The sequence below is a fragment of the Phasianus colchicus genome, chromosome 10, assembly GCF_987193195.1.
Source record: "Phasianus colchicus chromosome 10, bPhaCol1.hap1.1, whole genome shotgun sequence".
Lineage (NCBI taxonomy): Eukaryota > Metazoa > Chordata > Aves > Galliformes > Phasianidae > Phasianus > Phasianus colchicus.
The window spans coordinates 17,810,282-17,828,301 of record NC_143445.1 but is presented as its reverse complement, the minus strand read 5'-3'; the positions used below and the strand labels follow the sequence as shown (position 1 = coordinate 17,828,301).

At 51.0% G+C, this 18,020-nt stretch overlaps 1 protein-coding gene across 3 annotated transcripts; it reads left to right on the top strand.

Annotated features, from left to right (window-relative positions):
• Positions 1-3,298: 3,298 nt before the first annotated feature.
• IGSF10 (immunoglobulin superfamily member 10) lies at positions 3,299-18,007 on the top strand. 3 transcript variants are annotated; one of them, XM_031603638.2, is made up of 6 exons: positions 3,299-4,212; positions 5,706-5,835; positions 6,705-7,095; positions 7,609-11,766; positions 12,391-13,282; positions 14,005-18,007. In XM_031603638.2, the coding sequence occupies exons 1-6, from the start codon at positions 4,022-4,024 to the stop codon at positions 15,911-15,913; spliced, it is 7,671 nt and encodes a 2,556-aa protein (XP_031459498.2). In that variant the 5' UTR covers positions 3,299-4,021; the 3' UTR covers positions 15,914-18,007. The 3 variants fall into 3 exon arrangements, with proteins under 3 accessions (XP_031459498.2, XP_090003677.1, XP_090003676.1); XM_090147551.1 differs by having other exon boundaries at positions 7,609-11,793; positions 12,406-13,282; XM_090147550.1 differs by lacking the exons at positions 3,299-4,212; positions 5,706-5,835 and adding an exon at positions 6,321-6,487.
• Positions 18,008-18,020: the final 13 nt, after the last annotated feature.

The following is an 18,020-nucleotide window of genomic DNA, read 5'->3' as shown; positions in this document are numbered from 1 at the left end:
AAAAGGAGTTGAGGCAATGTGGGAATGTTGTGGGATGGGAACATGTGGGGCAGTGGTCTTCACAACAGCTGATCAGTGAAGGGAAGATTCATTCATTCCATACATCATTTCCTTTTTGTGACATTGTTCCCCAAAACCTCAGTCATACTGGATTGGCTCATTCACTCTAACAAAGATGATAATGAACGTAAAAAAGTCAGAAGAAAAATTGAGAAGCAAAATAAGAGCATCAGGTGATGCACACTGTTGGAGGGTGGGTTCATGTGAGTGTTTGAAAAGTCTGTGCGCGTTTGACTCCATAGGACTGGCTTTCCCAAGGATGCAGAGCTGTCAGTAACGCTGACACGTAATAAACTGAGTAGTGTTTGGTTCCAGGGCCTTCTACTCGGCTTGAATCGTATCTCTCCTTGAAGAAGGTCTCCGAACCAAAATTCGGAGCAGAGATTTGAGACTAATGCATTGAACTACTGGTCAGGAGAGCTGGCTCATGCCCCGCACTATGGCAGATGTCCACATACCCTGCAGTGCTCACCCATCCCTGCAGCCTGCAGGCTCAGCTGTGCCTCCCACCGCCCCGCTGCATCAGTCTGCATCCCCAGCACTGCGAAGCACAGCTCCTCGTGGGCACGGCGGGGAGCACGGGGCACGAGGACAGAGCAGACATCACACCGATGGATGTGGCCTGACTGCCGTGTGTTACCTGTGCTTCAAGGAGGAGAAAACCCGTACAAACTGGAGTTGTAGAGTGCTGCCTTTCCTCCTTCCTCGTGCAAATTAAGTCATGTCATGTATAGTAGGATATGAACTGGGAGAGAGAAAAAAACAGCAACAACAACTGAAGTTGTATTCTACGTTTGGTTCGTGTAACTTGCTTTGAAAGCCCATCTCCAAAGCACTTTCTTCTTTCCTCTCCCCAGCGCTACTGTGTTTACACTCAACCACAATTTCTTGCCAAAATAGAGTTTCAGTTAACAAAAAGCTCCCTTGATTCTCCCCAGTAATGAATTCCATTTAAAGAAATGGATTTGCCAGCAAAACAGAAAGAGCAGCATGGGTTTGTAGAACCATTGTACTTTCTGCAAGGCAGCCCTGTTAAATCACAGCCACGTTACAATGGAAACTATTCCACATGTACTTCTGCAACTTTATGGAAGGAGAACTTTGTGGTTGTTGTAATCTAATACTGTGTTCCTCAGAAGCAGAGTAAGAGTTGGGCTCTAATTACAATGCACATAGTGTGTCCATCAATGAATACCCTTTTCTTGAAGTTTTTTAAAGTATGTCCTGTATTTTACATACGTGCATTCAATTTTAATGCAGTTTTTCAAATATGTGTTTTTGGATAACGCTCTCAGAAAAGACCTCAGTCCCTCTTCTGCCACAAACGATGGAGACATACCAATCATTCGTACATGTCTTCACATCATGTTTACACAAAGAACAGCATCAGAACGTGCTGCTCTGGAAGTCCTGATCTCAGTAATCCAGAAGAACAAAACAGCTCATGAAAGGAATTCAGCATTGCCCTTCAGAGTGGAATTAAGGTGTAGTGGGATGTTAATTGTAACCCTGCAACCCTTTCCTTATCAGTCAGAGATGCAGCATTCGGTGGATGGGGCAGTGTGGTCCCATGTTCCTCCTGGCCATGAAGGTAGCACCTAACAGTGTCAGCAGAGAACATAACAGCGGTGCTCAGCGGAGCTGTGCTGCCATTCTGGAGGTGCCGGGCAGCACGTGTAGCTCAGTGCATCCTGACCAGTGTTCCCATGCTGAATCACATGAGACCACCTGTGTGTTCCATGAGGGCCACGACTGCCATGATAACACAGGCTGCCATCACAGCACGGGGGGCTCTAAAGAGGTTCATGCCGACTTCACAGACAGGCTTTATTCACAGAATGTTGATGCATTTGGCAAAATTAGTATTTACCTGACACAAATACTAATTCCATGGAAAGAGCAGAAAGCTCTGTGGCAAACATTCTGGTCACCAGGGGCAGTCTGTTGGAGGGCCTTTTGGAAGCCAGGCGCCCACCCTCGGCTGCTCCTCACAGCCTGGCTGGCAGTGAGCAGCACCCAGCATCGCTCCATCACCGGGAGGCACTGCTTCCTTGTGCAGCCTCTCCGTGCCTCGAGAGCAGCCCTTGTCTGATCTGCTGAACTGACTGCAGAAAATCCGCACAGCACTGGTGAGACGTGATTAGGAGTCGCTTAGGCAGATCTATTCATGAACTTACATGGAGGACTGAACATTGATCTGCAAGGAGGCGGCAGCTGCCTGTAGTCAGTGGGAACCCATCTAGAGCGTTACTCTGTGACTTCTGGTGCAGGTAGCACAGATGTTACTTGGACAAATATTTTGGTAGAAGTTTAGCAACTGTATCAAACACAACTAGCAATAATCCTTTTTCAGGCAGATAACAGCAATGGTTCTGCAGGAGGTCTATGTGACATTGTTAAGGTACTTGTTTTCTGATTCTTCACTAATTTGGACAGAGTAACAAACGCATGATGCAGTGTCTGAGAGGTGGCTGAACCATCCACGTCTCACCCGGAGCACCAAAACTCAGCAGCTGTTTGCTCTGCAAAGGCAGAAATGATGTCGTGGCGGAGCAGATGAGACACCAGCTGCACTGACAGCCAGCAGTGTGATGCACGTCCCACCCACTGACCTCAGTGTAAAGGGACTGTAAAGCTGAACAGAGCCAAGGCGCCAAGGGGCTTTAGGCTGTAGTGGGGCAAACTGAGTGCTGGAAGAGAACCTCTGACCTGGTGGGTCTTGCTGGTAGAAGGGATGGTGTTGGCAGACACCAGCATTGACTAAGCTGAGAAGGGAGAAAGAGGCGACGGGCCCTGCAGTGCCACCCTGAGATGGGTTTCCTCAAAGGTCCCAGCTCTTAACTCTGTGCCAGAAACTTTCTTTGGATCAGAGGGCCCACATTTAACTTCACGTAACACTGACTGCATAAAGACATAATCATTTAGCAATAATTAAGGCACCTTTCAAAATGCAACTGTAAGGTCTCACAGCTCTTGAGCCATGCAGCGATGCCCTGACCTCCCCTAACAGCCTTTGCACAGAGCATGCCGCCGATTAAGTTCACCGGGGCTACAAACGCCATTCAGCAAAACATGAGGAGCTGAAGCAGCGGCGGAGGAACATCACTCCTCGAGGCAGCTGGGAGTTTGTAGTGTCACCGGCGGCTGCCGGGGGGAAAAGCACGAGAGAGCGTTCGCTCCCCGATGCCAAATCTCGGCGGTGCCGTTCCTTCCTCGCGTAGGTGGCTCCTCAGGGGAACGCTCCAGCCGAGCCGCGAGGGTCCGCGGGCCCCGGAGCGCCCAGCGCTGCGCAGAGCCGAGCCCGGAGCCACGACCCCCTCCTGCCAGCAGGAGGAGGAGGCAGCGGGCCGGGTCGGGCTGGGCTGTGCTGACGGCTGCCGGCCCGGCCCCGAGGCAGCGCCCGCCGGGGCTCCGCTGGCGCAGGTAGGGGCACAGGACAGGTGTGCCGGCTCCGCTCCCGGGCACGGCCGGGCGGGGGGAGGCGGGGGGCGGAGGGAAGGTGCGGCGGTGCCGCGAGGGGCTTTGAAATTAGTGACAGTCGTTTGGAGTAATTACTGGCACGAAAGGAGCTGACGTGTTCCCTCCCGAGGACAAATCGCTAGCAGATTTATAAGCGGCCGTGGGTTACCGGCGGCCACATGCACGGCTCCGACTTTTTCTCCGTCGCGACGTTACAAGTTACCTGCAAGCGACGGCGCGGGGTGCGCGTCTCCCTCAGACAAAGGGCGTGCGGCCGCTTCTTCAGAACGACGCGTTTTATTTCAGCGATCCGAAACCCGAGCGCAGAACCGAGAGCTTCGGCTCAGCCCGGCGGGCCGGCGTTCCTTTGAAGCTGCGAAGCTTCGTCACCGGGAGCGGCCCGGCACGTCCGGCGCTCCGAACGCGCGGCTTTGCTTCCCGTGCAGGAGGATCCCGTCCGCTGCCCGCGCCGTGACGGCCGCCCCGCAGCGGTTCCCGCACGATGGGCGCCCCGCGCCGCTGTTGGCTGCGGCCGCTGCTCGCCGCCTGCCTGGCCGCCCGCCTGGCCGCCCTGCCCGCCGCCTGCCCCCGCCTCTGCGCCTGCTACGGCCCCGCCGAGGTGCACTGCACCTTCCGCTACTTCACCGCCGTCCCTCCGCGCATCGCTCCGGACGTGGAGCGCATCAACCTGGGGTACGTTCGGGTCAGCGCCGCACTTCCGAGCGGGTATCTTTCAGCTCTTTGTTCTGCCATGTAATAACTGAGAGTTCCCAGCTGTGGGGCTAGAAACTAACCCGGGCGGGGAGTGAAACTTCGGTGAATGGTTTGCATTATTCAGAGGCGGCTGCAATGACACAATGAGAGCTAGAGAAGTGTAAGACCCTCAACACTGTGCGGAAGTTTGGCGGATGCGAGAACCTTAAAAAGTTTTGGATTTAAATGAGTTCTTTTATGTTATCTGAATATCTTGCATCTGTAACATTGAACTCTGAAGGGGTCTGAAACACGGACAATTCATTCTGGGAAAAGACAGCTCAGAGCTCCAGTGGAGCCAGAAACACAACACAAGCATTCAAATCTTCCAAGACTTCTGATGTGACTTCAGAATGTCATGTAATACTGTTTTCTACACTGTTATTTATCCAGCTTATGGGAAATAGCATTTATCTGAATATTTCAGCCACCATCCAGTTTAGGTGATCAGAAGGAGCAGGGAATAGATTACACACAGGCTTGACAGGTCAGTCAAAGGGCTTTCCTGCAAGTACCTTCTGCCCTGCAGCCCAAAGGCCATGCAGCAGCCAAGTCTGGCTGGCCCTGGTAGCACTCTGGATACACGTGGCCTTAAATTGTCCAGAGGTGTATGTGAAAAAGACAAAAGGAGGTTTCCATGGGAGCTTTCTCCTGCCCTGTTGCCGGGCAGCTCCCCTGGTCACAGCTCCCTTTTCCTTCTTTGGTTTGGCAGCATTTCCCAGGAGCGCGGTGTATGAAGGCCTACAGCTCAGCACCAGCACTTCTGGAGGGCTGTGGTTGCCCAGGGATGTGTTTGCAGCACTCATTGCTATGACAGACAGGCCAGCTATCTAACTGGGGAATTAATCTCTGCTCGTTACCACTGGGCACGGGAGTTGTGATGGCTGTGTGAGAAGCAGATCAGGCCGTGTCAGCAAGGTAGGATGTAGAGGAAGTGAAGGTCCAGAAGCACACCTGAAAAGAGCGGAGGTGACAGGAAGGCCAGCAGAGGGCAGTGAGACCCTGCAGGGCTGCAGCTCCGCGGTCAGGGGCAGCACTCAGTGTGGGTTGTTCTCACACTGCAAAGGAAGCCTTTCCAGGTCTTCTCCATGACAGTACAACGTAAAAAGGCAGTGCTGTATTGCAGCCCTCTGCCCTTACACGAACCCTTGCCCTGGTACCCTGCAGCCCCAAACTGGCATTCTTGTCTGCATGTTTTTGCAGTTATTTCCCATATCCACTTTGAATACAGCCTTCAGGAAGCTGCCCTGGACGAGTTAACAAACTCTGTGCTAAGAAGAACATATGACATACATAAAACTTCATCTTAGCTATCAGAAGCGCTGTCTCCCTTCACACATTTCAGAGACTTTTCTTTCAGTTTTGGTTAGTTTGCTTTAAAACAAGACGTGTGCTGTCTGACACAGCCAGGCCTGGGGTGCTGTTTGTTCCAGGTACAACAGCTTGCTCACACTGACTGACACGGACTTTGCCGGCCTGGAGAAACTGGAGTTACTGATGCTGCACAGCAATGAGATAAATGCAATCCCTGAGAAGGTGTTCAGGGATTTACGTTCACTACAGGTAAGGACGAAGTGTCGGGGATAACCCAGCCTTAGCTTCCATTATGACCTTTAAGCAAACAGACAGCAATACCAGCCTGGGGGAGCAGCACAGCCGCCTTCAGCCCCTGGGTTTCCTGTTCCTAATTGTATCCTTGTGAAAGGTAGAGACATCCAACAGCCACCACCCTCATGGGAAATAAATGCCTTTCCTTCCCAGGCGGGCATTCAGGTGTAGTGTAAGAGAATGATGAACACACTGGCAGATATCTGACATAATATCTTAACTGGCAGCTGCAATTGAGACTTTCTTCTACACAAGGAAGGCTGCAGAGCTCCAAGCACTGCATCTGCAGTCTTTAATTAATTTGTCACAGCCAGTACAACATCTATCTAGTATCTGTATTTGCCATCTAGGTAATCATACATGCAGAAGTAACTGAACAATTATTTATGACCAACCATTCCCAACCAATTCCATGTCAAGTTAACAGTTACTCTCCAGTTAAATTTCAATCCAGAGCTGTTGTTAATAATTACAGAGAAGTAAAACCATTGTAGCTGTGACCATCTGTGACCGTGGAAGGCCTGAAGTGCTCAGGAAACACACAGCAGTGACTCTATTGCTTTAGAGTATGAGAGGTGAGGAGGGAGAGACAGAAAGCAGCTAATGGGTGAGTGTGCACATCTCCAGGTTCCATTCACTCTCGTGAAAGCCATTCCTGTGCCTGAGAGCTCAGCTGTTACCTCCTCACAACCACAAATAATTCCTCCTATGCTTTTTTCCCTTCCATTTGCCCTGCTGGTCTGTTGCAATACTTCACAGAGTAACCACCAATCAGAATGGCCTGGGAACCTTACAGCAATATAATGTCGCTTTTTCGTCAACAGGTCTTAAAAATGAGCTACAACAAGGTCAGTGTTCTTCAGCAAGATGCTTTCTATGGTCTGAAGAGCTTGGTCCGGTTGCACATGGACCACAATGAAATTGAATTTGTAAATCCCAATGTGTTCTATGGCCTCACATCACTGAGGCTGGTCCACTTGGAAGGAAATCTCCTGAAGCAGCTCCATCCAGACACTTTTGTCACCTTGAGCTACCTCCAAGTATTTAAAGTATCCTCCATAAAGCACGTACACCTGTCTGACAACGCGCTGACCTCGCTACCACGAGAAATGTTTTCCTACATGTCCGAGCTGGAGAGCATTTACCTTCATGGGAACCCATGGTCCTGCGACTGCAATCTACAGTGGTTTGCAGAATGGGCAAAACAGAGGCCAGGTGAGCTGAAGGCTTTGCTTGTTCTTTTTAATCACCTTACGGCATCTTCTTCTTCCTGATAGCACCGTCCTTTATTTATTGACATACACTCCTAGGGAAGACTGGAAATGCAATGGCATCTGATATGTCTCTAATTGTTTGAATGCTGATGATCGACCTGCTCACACCACCTACATATCAGTCTTTCAGAGGTGTACTGGAGGTGTTATTATTTGTGCCACACCCCTAGAATATCTCAGCAAATTAATTGATGTAAAGCAGAAGCAGCTACATGAAACTCGTCACTCTTTTACAGTCTGCCAAAGACCCATTTGTGAACAGCAGGCCATTACAGCACGCCTGTGTCAATCCTTTTGCACTTCTATTATTTCTTATTTTTGTCCCCTCTACTTAAAACGTTACTCCCCAGCATCTGTTTTGGTTTTGTTTGTTTGTTTGTTTAACTCCTAAGAGTCCTGGTCCTAGTACTAAAAATTGTATCACAAATGCTAACTGTGTTTTTCTTTCCTTCAGATGTCGTAAAGTGCAAAAAAGACCGAAGTTCTGGTGCTCAGCAGTGCCCAGTCTGTGCCAGCCCCAGGAACTGCAAAGGGAAGAACTTTGTGGGTATTCCTCCTGCAGCTCTAACCTGCATGAAGCCAGTCATACATCACACCCTGAAACTCAAAAACCTCACAGTGCCAGAGGATGGGGATTTCAGCTCTGTATCTCCCGAAGACTTCCTAGCTCCCATAGGATCCGTGGTTTTGAACATGACTGACCAAGGAGGAAATCGAGGTAACTTGGTTTGCAACGTTCAGAAACCAAAAGAAGCGTCTCCCATCTCATTTGACAAAGAGGACAACGTCACAATCCTCAGAACATCATTCTCATCATTTCTCGTGTGCGACATCGCCTACGGACACATTCAGCAGCTGTGGAGCATACTGGCCCTGTACAGTAATTCTCCCCTCAGACTCGAAAGGAGTGCCCTCGCAACTGAAACACCTCTTATCACTTACCAGTATAAGCAAATCTACTCTGAAAAAGATGAACTGTTTACCAAAGTAGAGGCTGAACTCAGAGCCGAACCATCGTGGTTAATGCAAAACAAAGTGGCACTGCAGCTTGACAGGACAGCAACCACACTTAGCACACTGCACATCCGCTACTCTACTGATGCTGAGATAGTTTTGCCCACTGGTGACCAAAAGAAAGTGGGGAATAACTGGACAGTGATCTCCAGGGACAACAAAACGCAAACAGAGCACACTGTTCCAGTTGGGGGGACTGTACAACTGGACTGCCAAGCAATCGGGGAGCCAGCTCCTGCGATAGAGTGGATATTGGCTGACGGGAGCAAAGTCAGAGCGCCTTATGTCAGTGAGGATGGCAGGATTGTAGTAGTAAAATCTGGGACATTCGCGTTACGAACAGCTGATACGTTTGACACTGGGCTCTATCACTGCATAGGCACAAATTATAACGATGCAGATGTCCTCACGTTTAGAATCACTGTGGTTGATCCTTATGTGGAACACAGCAGTGTAAATGGGGCCCAATTTTTCACCACGGTTGGCAGCGTTCTGGACCTTCCCTGTACCTCTGCCGCTGTTCCGGATGCTGCCATTAGTTGGGTGTTACCTGAGCGAGTGGTTCTTCACCACTCTGTAAGAAACAAACATATTTTTGACAACGGTACCTTAAGAATACAGGGGGTAACAGAGCGAGACAGCGGCTACTTTAGATGTGTTGCAGCCAACCAGTACGGCGTTGATCTTTTGATTTTCCACGTGCTGGTTAGAGAGGACAAAAGCACCCCACGGAAAGCACCTGCGGCTGCAGGAGAGTGGGAAGAGAGCGATGGCTCTGGCGATGCAATGCTGCCCTCAGTTAGAGGAAAGCAGAATTCCTCAGCTGCCCTGCTGAGCTGGACGGGTCAGGAGCCCAGTGCCCCAGCACACAGACAGCAGGGCACACACAGCGCCCGCACAGGCAGCAGCCACAGGAGGACGACGACCCGGCAGCACAGGGACAAAGCTGGCAGGAGGCTCAGGGGGCACCGAAGGCGCTTTGGCTCCTCAGCCAAGAGAGTCAACCCCCAGCGCTGGGCGGCCTTTCTGGAAAAAGCAAAGAGGAACCCACCTGGGATAGAAAAACAAGAAGTGGAGACAAACCCGCCTGTTCAGGTCCGTGAGTTCTCAACGGTGCCTGCGGATGAAGAGGAAACGTCCGGTGCTGCCATCTCTCCAGAACAAGAGTTCATGATAGTGGTAACAGAGGGGACCACCACGTCTTCCCTGGGGAGCACAGCCGGAAGCACAACCCCTGCGGGGGCCGGGACCCCCCCACCCGCTCCCTTCCCACAGCCCAGCCCATCTGTCAGCCCCACACCAGCAGATCTAAACCCTACAACCACAACCTCAGACTTGTGGGAAAGACCCAACTTAAGCCAAGCATCGGCAAACGGTGGGAAGCAATCGATGGCAAGAGAGGGAGCGAGCAGAACATCCACACTCATCAGTGCTCAGCAAAGATCAGCATCTCCTGGAGAACGTAACAGTGGGCATTTAAAGGCTGTATCTGCGACAACCACGGGGAATGTTGCAGACAGCAGCACACCTGCAACTTCCCAAAATGCAGTGGGTGAGATGCATGGTTTTACAGAGTTTACTGATAAGATTTCCACCAAAACAGGTGGTCAGGCAATTGCAGCAACAATCAGCAAGCCAGACTCTGAGTTTGGTCACATTCACTTCCACAGTGCTCAGAAACCCGTAACTCCTGCACTACCACTGGGCCCAAATGTTATTAGTCATCAGCGCGTTCAAATCATTCAGGATGTGACAACTCACACACCTCGGGCCCAGCAACAATATGGGAGAAGGAGGAAGATGTCTGGTAGGAGAAAAATGGTCAGGCCAGGACGTCTTCTGAGTATGAGAGAGCACAGGCGCAATTCAGGGAAGCGAGGCTCTGCCGGAGGGAGAACAGCTACTGCTCCAGCTGTCCTGCTGAGTTCAACACACAGCCCTAACGTGCCTGCCTTGAACAACTCACACAGCAGCATCAACCCGCTCAGCCCAGAAGCGCCTCTGTCCTCCCCCTCTACTACAAATATGTCCTCAGAGCACCCAGCAGGCACAGCTCAGAGCACAGCATTCCTCATGGAAGAGAACAGTGCACCCACTGCAAGGCAAGGAGCCGCTTCCACAGCAGTGCCTGTCGTTACTCAAAGCACCAGAGATGCTGCCCAGCAGGAAGCAGAGAGCAGAGCTCCGTGTCACGGCAGCACTTACAGAGCCCTGCCAACATCTGCAACCCGCACAGCTCACACTGCACAAATCACACACATGATGAGCATGAGGACTGCTTCTGCTCCCCCATCGGTCTTCTCCAGATGCTCATCCAAAAACTCCCAGGGAGGAAAAATTACAAGAGCACTTCTCTTTGGAAATGACACACAAAAGGAAGTGCTGAGGACAGATGCGTTTCCAGCAACAGAGTTATCAGTCTCGCTTCCTAAAACTACAGCAGTGGCATCAAGACCCCATGTCTCTCCTTTGCCCTTCACGCCCATCTCAGCGGGCGTCGATCCCATCCCATCTCTAGGCAAACCCACTGACAGCAGCAGTACGTCAGAGAAGCCCCCTGACTGCAGCCCTGCAATGAGCACAGCTGGAGGAATGGGCAGAGAGAGTCCAAAGCCAACAGCTACAGCTTCTACGGCTCCTCAAAAAGTGTTCAGAACAGGAAGGAGGAGAGGCCAGAGGAGGAGGCGGCCCCCTAAAACAGCTCCTTCCCAAAGCCCAACCATGGGCGCCCGCACTACAGCAGACACAGCCTCAGCCTCTGCACTCGCAGTCAGCCCGCCGGCTGTGCCCACGAGGCACGCACCTGCAGCTGCAGGGTCTGACAGCGCACCTGCAGGCTGGGTCACAGCTCTATGGGCTCTCACCCCACCAGGCACAGCACGGCACGGGCCCACCACAGCCCCGCAGACAGCAGCGGCCCCCAGCGTGGGGGTGAGCACCCCGCCTGTGTCACTGCTGCCCCGCAGCCGTCGGCCACAAACCCCCACTGCAACCACCCCAACCCCACTGCTGCCCTCGGAGCCTCTCGGTGCCAAGCGAGCCCATCCTGCTGCAGCCAGTGCCGCGGCGCGCTCAGAATCTGCTCAGCACCTCAAAGCTTTCACCCCAGCGGCCGAGCGGCCACACCTGTGGACAGACAAGGAGGCCACACGAGGCAGCCCCGTGGCACAGCCCATGGACCGGGGCAGCACCGAGCTGAGCAGCAGAGCTCCAGGCACCACAGCTCCCCAAGCACAGCGTCCCACCCTGGCACTGCCCACGGGGGGGATCGGTGCTGGGCTGCCATCTGCAGAACGGGGAGGCAAAACCCTAACGGCTAACGCGCCGACCGTGCCGACGCCATGGCAGGAGGTCGTTCCACATGCACACCTGTGGGGCAGCTCTGCCAATGGCTGGTCTGACCAGAGACAGCATCACAAAACCACCACCAGCATCCCTCTGTCCTTGTTCTCTTTAAGCAGAAACTATTTCACAAAGCCCAGAATAATTGGAGGAAAACTAGCTGCCTTCACCGTGCTGGCCAACTCAGATGCTTTCATTCCGTGTGAAGCTACAGGCAACCCCCAGCCAACCATAAAATGGACCAAGATCTCCCCAGGTAAGCTCAGCAGCAGCTCCGGGTGCCGCGGTCTGGCAGGTGGTTGGCAGGCTGCAGTCAGTAGTGCTTGCCTAGAAGTACTGTGAAGGACCAGTTATGGCACAAACTAAGAAATAGTGAGAAAAATGACATCCCAGAATGTTTGCTGGAGTGCCTTAATACTGACTACGAAACAGTCACTAATGGAAATGTTAAATATGTGCATATGTAAACCATAACTCCGTGCTTACTGTGAGAAGATTAAAGCTCTTCTCACACGTTACCTGCTGCTTCAGAACAGACAAATGAACATCTGTCATAATGAACCATGACATCAAGTGATTGCAAGGGCAAAACATTTATGAATTTGCAACACCTGCACACAACTGAACCAAAGTACTTCTGGCTACACAAAGCCTTACCTGCTCTATCCAAGCCTTGTCTGTACCGAGGAACTTAGTTTTGGTTTTCTCTTGAAGCTTTTCCACTGCATATGCAGGATTTATTATTTCGCCCTTTCTTACCACCACTGTCTTGGGTATTTGGGCAGCCTAGACCAGGATAAGGAAAGCGTAGATGGGTACAGAGCAAAACAAGGCGGGATGGAGAGGTCTGATGCCGTGCTGTTGTCCCTCCCTCCCGCAGAGACCGATGCCCCAGCGAGTGGCAGCAGGTGGACGGTGCTGCCCAACGGCACACTCGCCATCACACGGGCAGCCCTGCAGGACAGCGGGCAGTACTGCTGCACCGCCACCAACGCTCTGGGCACAGCACGGCTCCTGGCCACGCTGGCCGTGGTGGCCTACCCACCCCGCATCGCCGGTGGCACGCGGCTCCTCACTGCCCATGCCGGGACGCCCGTGGCCGTGAGGTGTCCAGCTGAGGGCAGACCTCCTCCCTCCATCTCGTGGATTCTGGCCAATGAAACGCACATTTCCAGCTCTTCCCAGGGAAATCGGAAAGTTCTCGTGCGGCCGGATGGCACCCTAGTGATCAAGGACGTCACGGTTTATGACAGGGGCCTCTACACATGCACAGCCACAAACCCAGCAGGCACCGACACGCTGACTGTGAAGCTGCAGGTCATCGCAGCACCTCCCGTCATCCTGGAGGAAAAGAGACAGCAGATCACAGCTACAGCGGGGCAAGACCTGAACCTTCCTTGCACCGCAGAAGGAAATCCTCAGCCCCGCGTCCACTGGGTCCTCTCCGAAGGGACGGTGGTGAAGCCCCTGCAGTTTGTGAACACCAGGGTGCTGCTGCTTCCCAACGGCACCCTGCGGCTCAGCGGCATCGTGCCCACTGACAGCGGGATCTACGAGTGCATCGCCACGAGCTCGACGGGCTCGGAGCGCCGGGTGGTGACCCTCACTGTGCGGCACCGGGACACACTGCCAAGGATAGCTGCCGCCTCCCAGGGCATGACCCGGCTCAGTTTTGGGGATAAACTGCTGCTGAACTGCTCGGCCACAGGGGAGCCCCAGCCCAGGATAATTTGGAGGCTGCCATCCAAGGCGGTTGTAGACCAGTGGCACAGGTAGGAGCCTGTTTTCTTCCCCAGCTCTTGGAAAATTCACACACTAGCATCTCCAGTGCTGGTGTGAGGGAGTGGAACATCACTGGAACGATTCATTAAGAGCTAAATTCACTTCTGAACACAGCTCTGTAGTACCAACAGCAGCAATCTCATGGCTGAAACCATGGCAGAGCGATCGGCAGCACATTCCGGCACCAGTGATGTTCTCAGCCCCTGCTGCCTGCGGGCTCAAGCTGAATGCAGGCACAGGGGGAAAAGAGGTGCTTAAAGCAGAGGTGCATTAGCAAGGATGTAAAGAAATACCGTGCAAATCAGCTCTGACTCGCTGTAGGCATTTAGCGACACCTGAAGGACCCAACCCCATTATCTGTTTCTTTCACCCACTGCAGGCACCCAGATTTGATTTACCACCATTTACATCCCAACGTTGTGGGAAAAGAGCCTTGGTATTTTCAGTAAAGGAAAGAAGTCTAGGAAAACAGAAGGGCTGGAACATGAGCATAGTGCCTTTAAAAATGTGCTTAAATTGGTCAGGTATCTGATACAGAATATATATCATGAGGAATTTTTCATTTATGAAATATAACTTTGAATTAGGAAAACAACGAGAAAAGTTCACTCCATACTTAATGAGTTAATAGTGCAAGCCACTTCCAGCACTCAGTATTCACCTTCAGAACTTTGTTCCATAATTCTTTTCCTCTTTCTCCCCCCAACAACAGAATGGGAAGTCGAATCCATGTGTACCCCAATGGATCCCTGGTTATCGAGGCAGTTACTGAAAAGGATGCGGGGGACTATTTGTGTGTTGCAAGAAACAAAATTGGAGATGATCTGATACTGATGAAAGTCAGCATCACAATGAAACCAGCCAAGATTGACCAGAAACAGTATTTCAAGAAACTGGTGCCCTATGGAAAAGATTTCCAGGTGGACTGCAAGGCCTCTGGGTCACCTGCACCAGAAATATCCTGGAGTTTGCCGGACGGGACAGTGATCAACAACGCGATGCTGGCAGATGACAGCGGACACAGGTCTCGCAGATACATCCTCTTTGACAACGGAACGCTGTATCTCAACAGAGCTGGAGTAACAGAGGAGGGAGATTACACCTGCTATGCTCAGAACACTCTGGGGAGAGATGAAATGAAAATACACATCACAGTCGTCACGGCAGCCCCTCAGATAAAGCACAGTTACAAGATGTACATTAAAGTGAAAGCCGGGGATACGGCGCTGTTGGACTGTGAAGCTGCTGGGGAGCCTCCACCAAAAATATTCTGGTTGCTGCCTTCCAGTGACATGATCTCCTCTTCCACAGACAGGCACCTCCTGCACGCTAACGGCTCCCTGTCAGTCCGCCGTGCCAAGCTGCTGGATGCAGGGGAGTACATGTGTGTTGCTCGTAATGCTGGAGGGGATGATACAAAATTGTATAAACTGGATGTTGATGCGAAACCACCTATCATAAATGGTTTATACACGAACAAAACAATCATTAAAGTGACTGCAGTGAGGCACTCGAAGAAACAAATTGACTGCAGGGCAGAAGGGACGCCTCCCCCCCAGGTCATGTGGATCATGCCTGATAACATTTTCCTGACAGCTCCGTACTACGGCAGCAGGATTGTCGTACACAAAAATGGCACACTCGAAATCCGGAACCTAAGGCCTTCCGACACAGCAGATTTTATCTGCGTGGCACGGAACGACTGGGGAGAGAGCATGCTGGTGGTGCGGCTGGAGGTACTGGAAATGCTAAGGCGACCTATGTTTAAAAATCCATTCAATGAAAAAATAATAGCAAAACCCGGAAAAACAACCACACTGAACTGCTCTGTGGATGGAAACCCTCCACCTGAAGTAAGCTGGATGCTGCCCAACGGCACGTGGTTCTCCAAGGGGACCAGGATGTCCGAGTTCCTCCCAGGAAGCAATGGAACCCTTACCATCCGCAACCCCAGCAGGGACAAAGCCGGGAAGTATCGCTGCGCAGCCAAGAACCAGGTCGGCTACATCGAAAAGCTGATCGTCCTAGAAGTTGCTCAGAAGCCCACCATCCTCATTTACCCCCAGGGGCCAACGAGGGGCATCAGCGGAGAATCGTTATCGCTTCACTGCCTGTCCGACGGCAGCCCCAAACCCAGCACGGCGTGGACTCTGCCGGGCGGCCACGTGCTGGACCGACCTCAGATCAACAGCAGACACATTCTGCTGGAAAATGGCACGCTGGTGATACGAGCAGCTACTATTCATGACAGAGGGAATTACGTGTGTAAGGCCCATAACCCCGCCGGAGATTCGTCTGTAACCGTTCCTGTCACCATTGTAGCCTATCCTCCAAGGATTACAAACAGACCCCCGCGGACCATAAGTACCATGCCTGGTGCAGCAGTTCAGCTCAGCTGCACGGCGCTGGGAATACCAAAGCCAGAAATTACATGGGAATTACCAGACCACTCCATACTTTCTACAGGTAACCACGGTCGGGCGTCTGGCAGTGAACTGCTGCATCCCCAGGGGACGCTGCTCATCCAGAACCCCCGGCCCTCGGATTCTGGAATGTACAAGTGCACAGCAAAGAACCATCTTGGCAGTGATTTCACAGTAACATACATTCATGTCATTTGAAATAAGAAGTACAGAATGAATGATTGGTAGCAAAGTGTACAGCTGGACTGAGTTTATTCTTGGAATAGGTTTAATCAAAGGCAGCCAAAGGCACATAAGTGCTTAAATACATTTACAGGATTCAGTCTGCAATGATCACACCAAAAAGAAAAAGGAAATTAGATCTAGCATTACCATCCAGCATTGATTCAGTGATCGAAGGGACCTAAATAAAACTGAACTTGAGGCACTTTTGCCCTGCCAGCAAACTTGGAATATTAAATGAAATAACTTTCTAGAAATGTACCTAGAGAATTTCCGTACAGGATTGATGCTTTCAAACTAGATTAATAATGTTCACCTTGTGTGGCTATCAGAAGCATGGATCAGAAAGCAAGAATGTCCGAGGACCAAAAAGCAGATTTTATTGTGATGCAGATTACCTTCTTAACATGTTAGATTATTTGGTACTTTTTTTTTTTTTAATAAACATTCCCTGGTGAAACAAGCAGTGAAGACTGATTCACTGTCTTTTGTGCAGAACGCTGGGACGATGCATTCAGAACAATCTGGGCTTTAGTCCAGGTTGGCATCATTTTCCAATTGTCACAAAATTTCTTCTAGAGATTTCTCACTTAGAAAACAATTACATCAGTCTGCATGTCAACTGAGAATTTTGCTTTCTCAATGCACTGGGTAGGTCTAAGGAGAGATCTCTTGCCTTCAGAACAGAGGGAAACGGCTACACATGCATTCTGCACAACCGAATGGTGAACTGGACTGGTCAAGTAACTATCAATATCAGTAACCACAGCTCTGAGTGTCTCACTCACATTCTTCCTAAGAGCGTTAACACCAGGACAGAGGGGCCAGAAGAGCCTTTCCCCCTAAACACACCAACTGGGGACAAACATGTGTCATGGAGGGGACCACACTGCCCTTCAGCAGCTGTAGAGCAGGGACTGCTGTTGGTGAAAGCACTCCCTTATCACTACAGGAAGCCTGATAGACATGTGGGGAGCTCAGGGTCACCATCTCCCACCTCACCAAGTCTAGCTCTTCACATCCTTTAAAATAACAACAGAGAAGTTCAAGAACTGTAACGTACCTCTTCTGGGATAAAACATCCATCGCTCATAGGACAGTCTGCAATGAAACTCCTCAGTGCTACGCAGCATCCGAACCTCCCGCAGCAACATCCCTCGGAGCGGCTGGTTAGCACACACAGTTCTCATGAGTGAGAAAGTGCTCAAGTGCCAAGAGCTACATGCAGATTCTGTCATCTCATTTGACCACGTTATGATCGAGCTGGAGATTTATTTTACTTATTTGTTCATTTAAGAGTTCATACTCAGCTGGAGCAGCCTTTGTGCTGGCGTGACCATTTCTGAACATCAGCTGCACATGGTTTGCTGTGTGCTTCCTTCCACGGGTGGAGTGGCCACACAGGCTGGGTTACACCAGTCTCACCTGTCAGCATCTGTGACAACTTTATCTACTATGAAGAACAGTACACTTCCACGGGGGATAAGAAAATCCATGTAAAAAACAAACAAACAAACAAAAAACCTGAAATAATTTTTATGTAAGTTAGACTTATCACTTTAAAAGACAATTAGAATCCACAGAACGTTTAACTGCTTTACATGATTAAATCTTATAAATGAGGTAACGTAAGGCAAATATAACAGCTTACAGCTTGAACAACTCCTGCTGTTGCAGACAATACAGAACTTATGATTAGCACAAAGTTCTTAACTTCCTGGCCAACCTAGAAACATAAAGGAGAACATCACAGTGTTATTTATAGAGCTTCTGTGCAGAGCTCATTTCTGCAGTTAATCTTGATTCACACAGAACCAACATTACACCACTGAAGCTTGGCCAGAAATGAAGCATCCAACCCAGAATTTTGAACAGTTAACAAACAAAGTCAGCAAAGGACGCACAGATAAGAGGAACAGCCCGTGCAGGGGCAGCGCAGTGCGCGCGGGAGGCAGCTCCAGAAGTGGCAGAAAGGACTTTTTCACCCCCTCTTTGTGAAACCCACTGTGGGATTTCCTCCTGAACCACCCAGAGCCAAACAGACCCACCTTCCTGCCTGCCCCACAGCATCTGCCCAGCCCTC

Excerpts from the sequence above, each read along its gene's own strand:
- IGSF10 (XM_090147551.1), top strand. The coding sequence starts at position 4,022 with ATGGGCGCCCCGCGCCGCTGTTGGCTGCGGCCGCTGCTCGCCGCCTGC. Across the intron at positions 7,096-7,608 it reads ATGGGCAAAACAGAGGCCAG|ATGTCGTAAAGTGCAAAAAA; the intron begins GTGAGCTGAAGG and ends TCTTTCCTTCAG. Across the intron at positions 13,283-14,004 it reads GTTGTAGACCAGTGGCACAG|AATGGGAAGTCGAATCCATG; the intron begins GTAGGAGCCTGT and ends CCCCAACAACAG.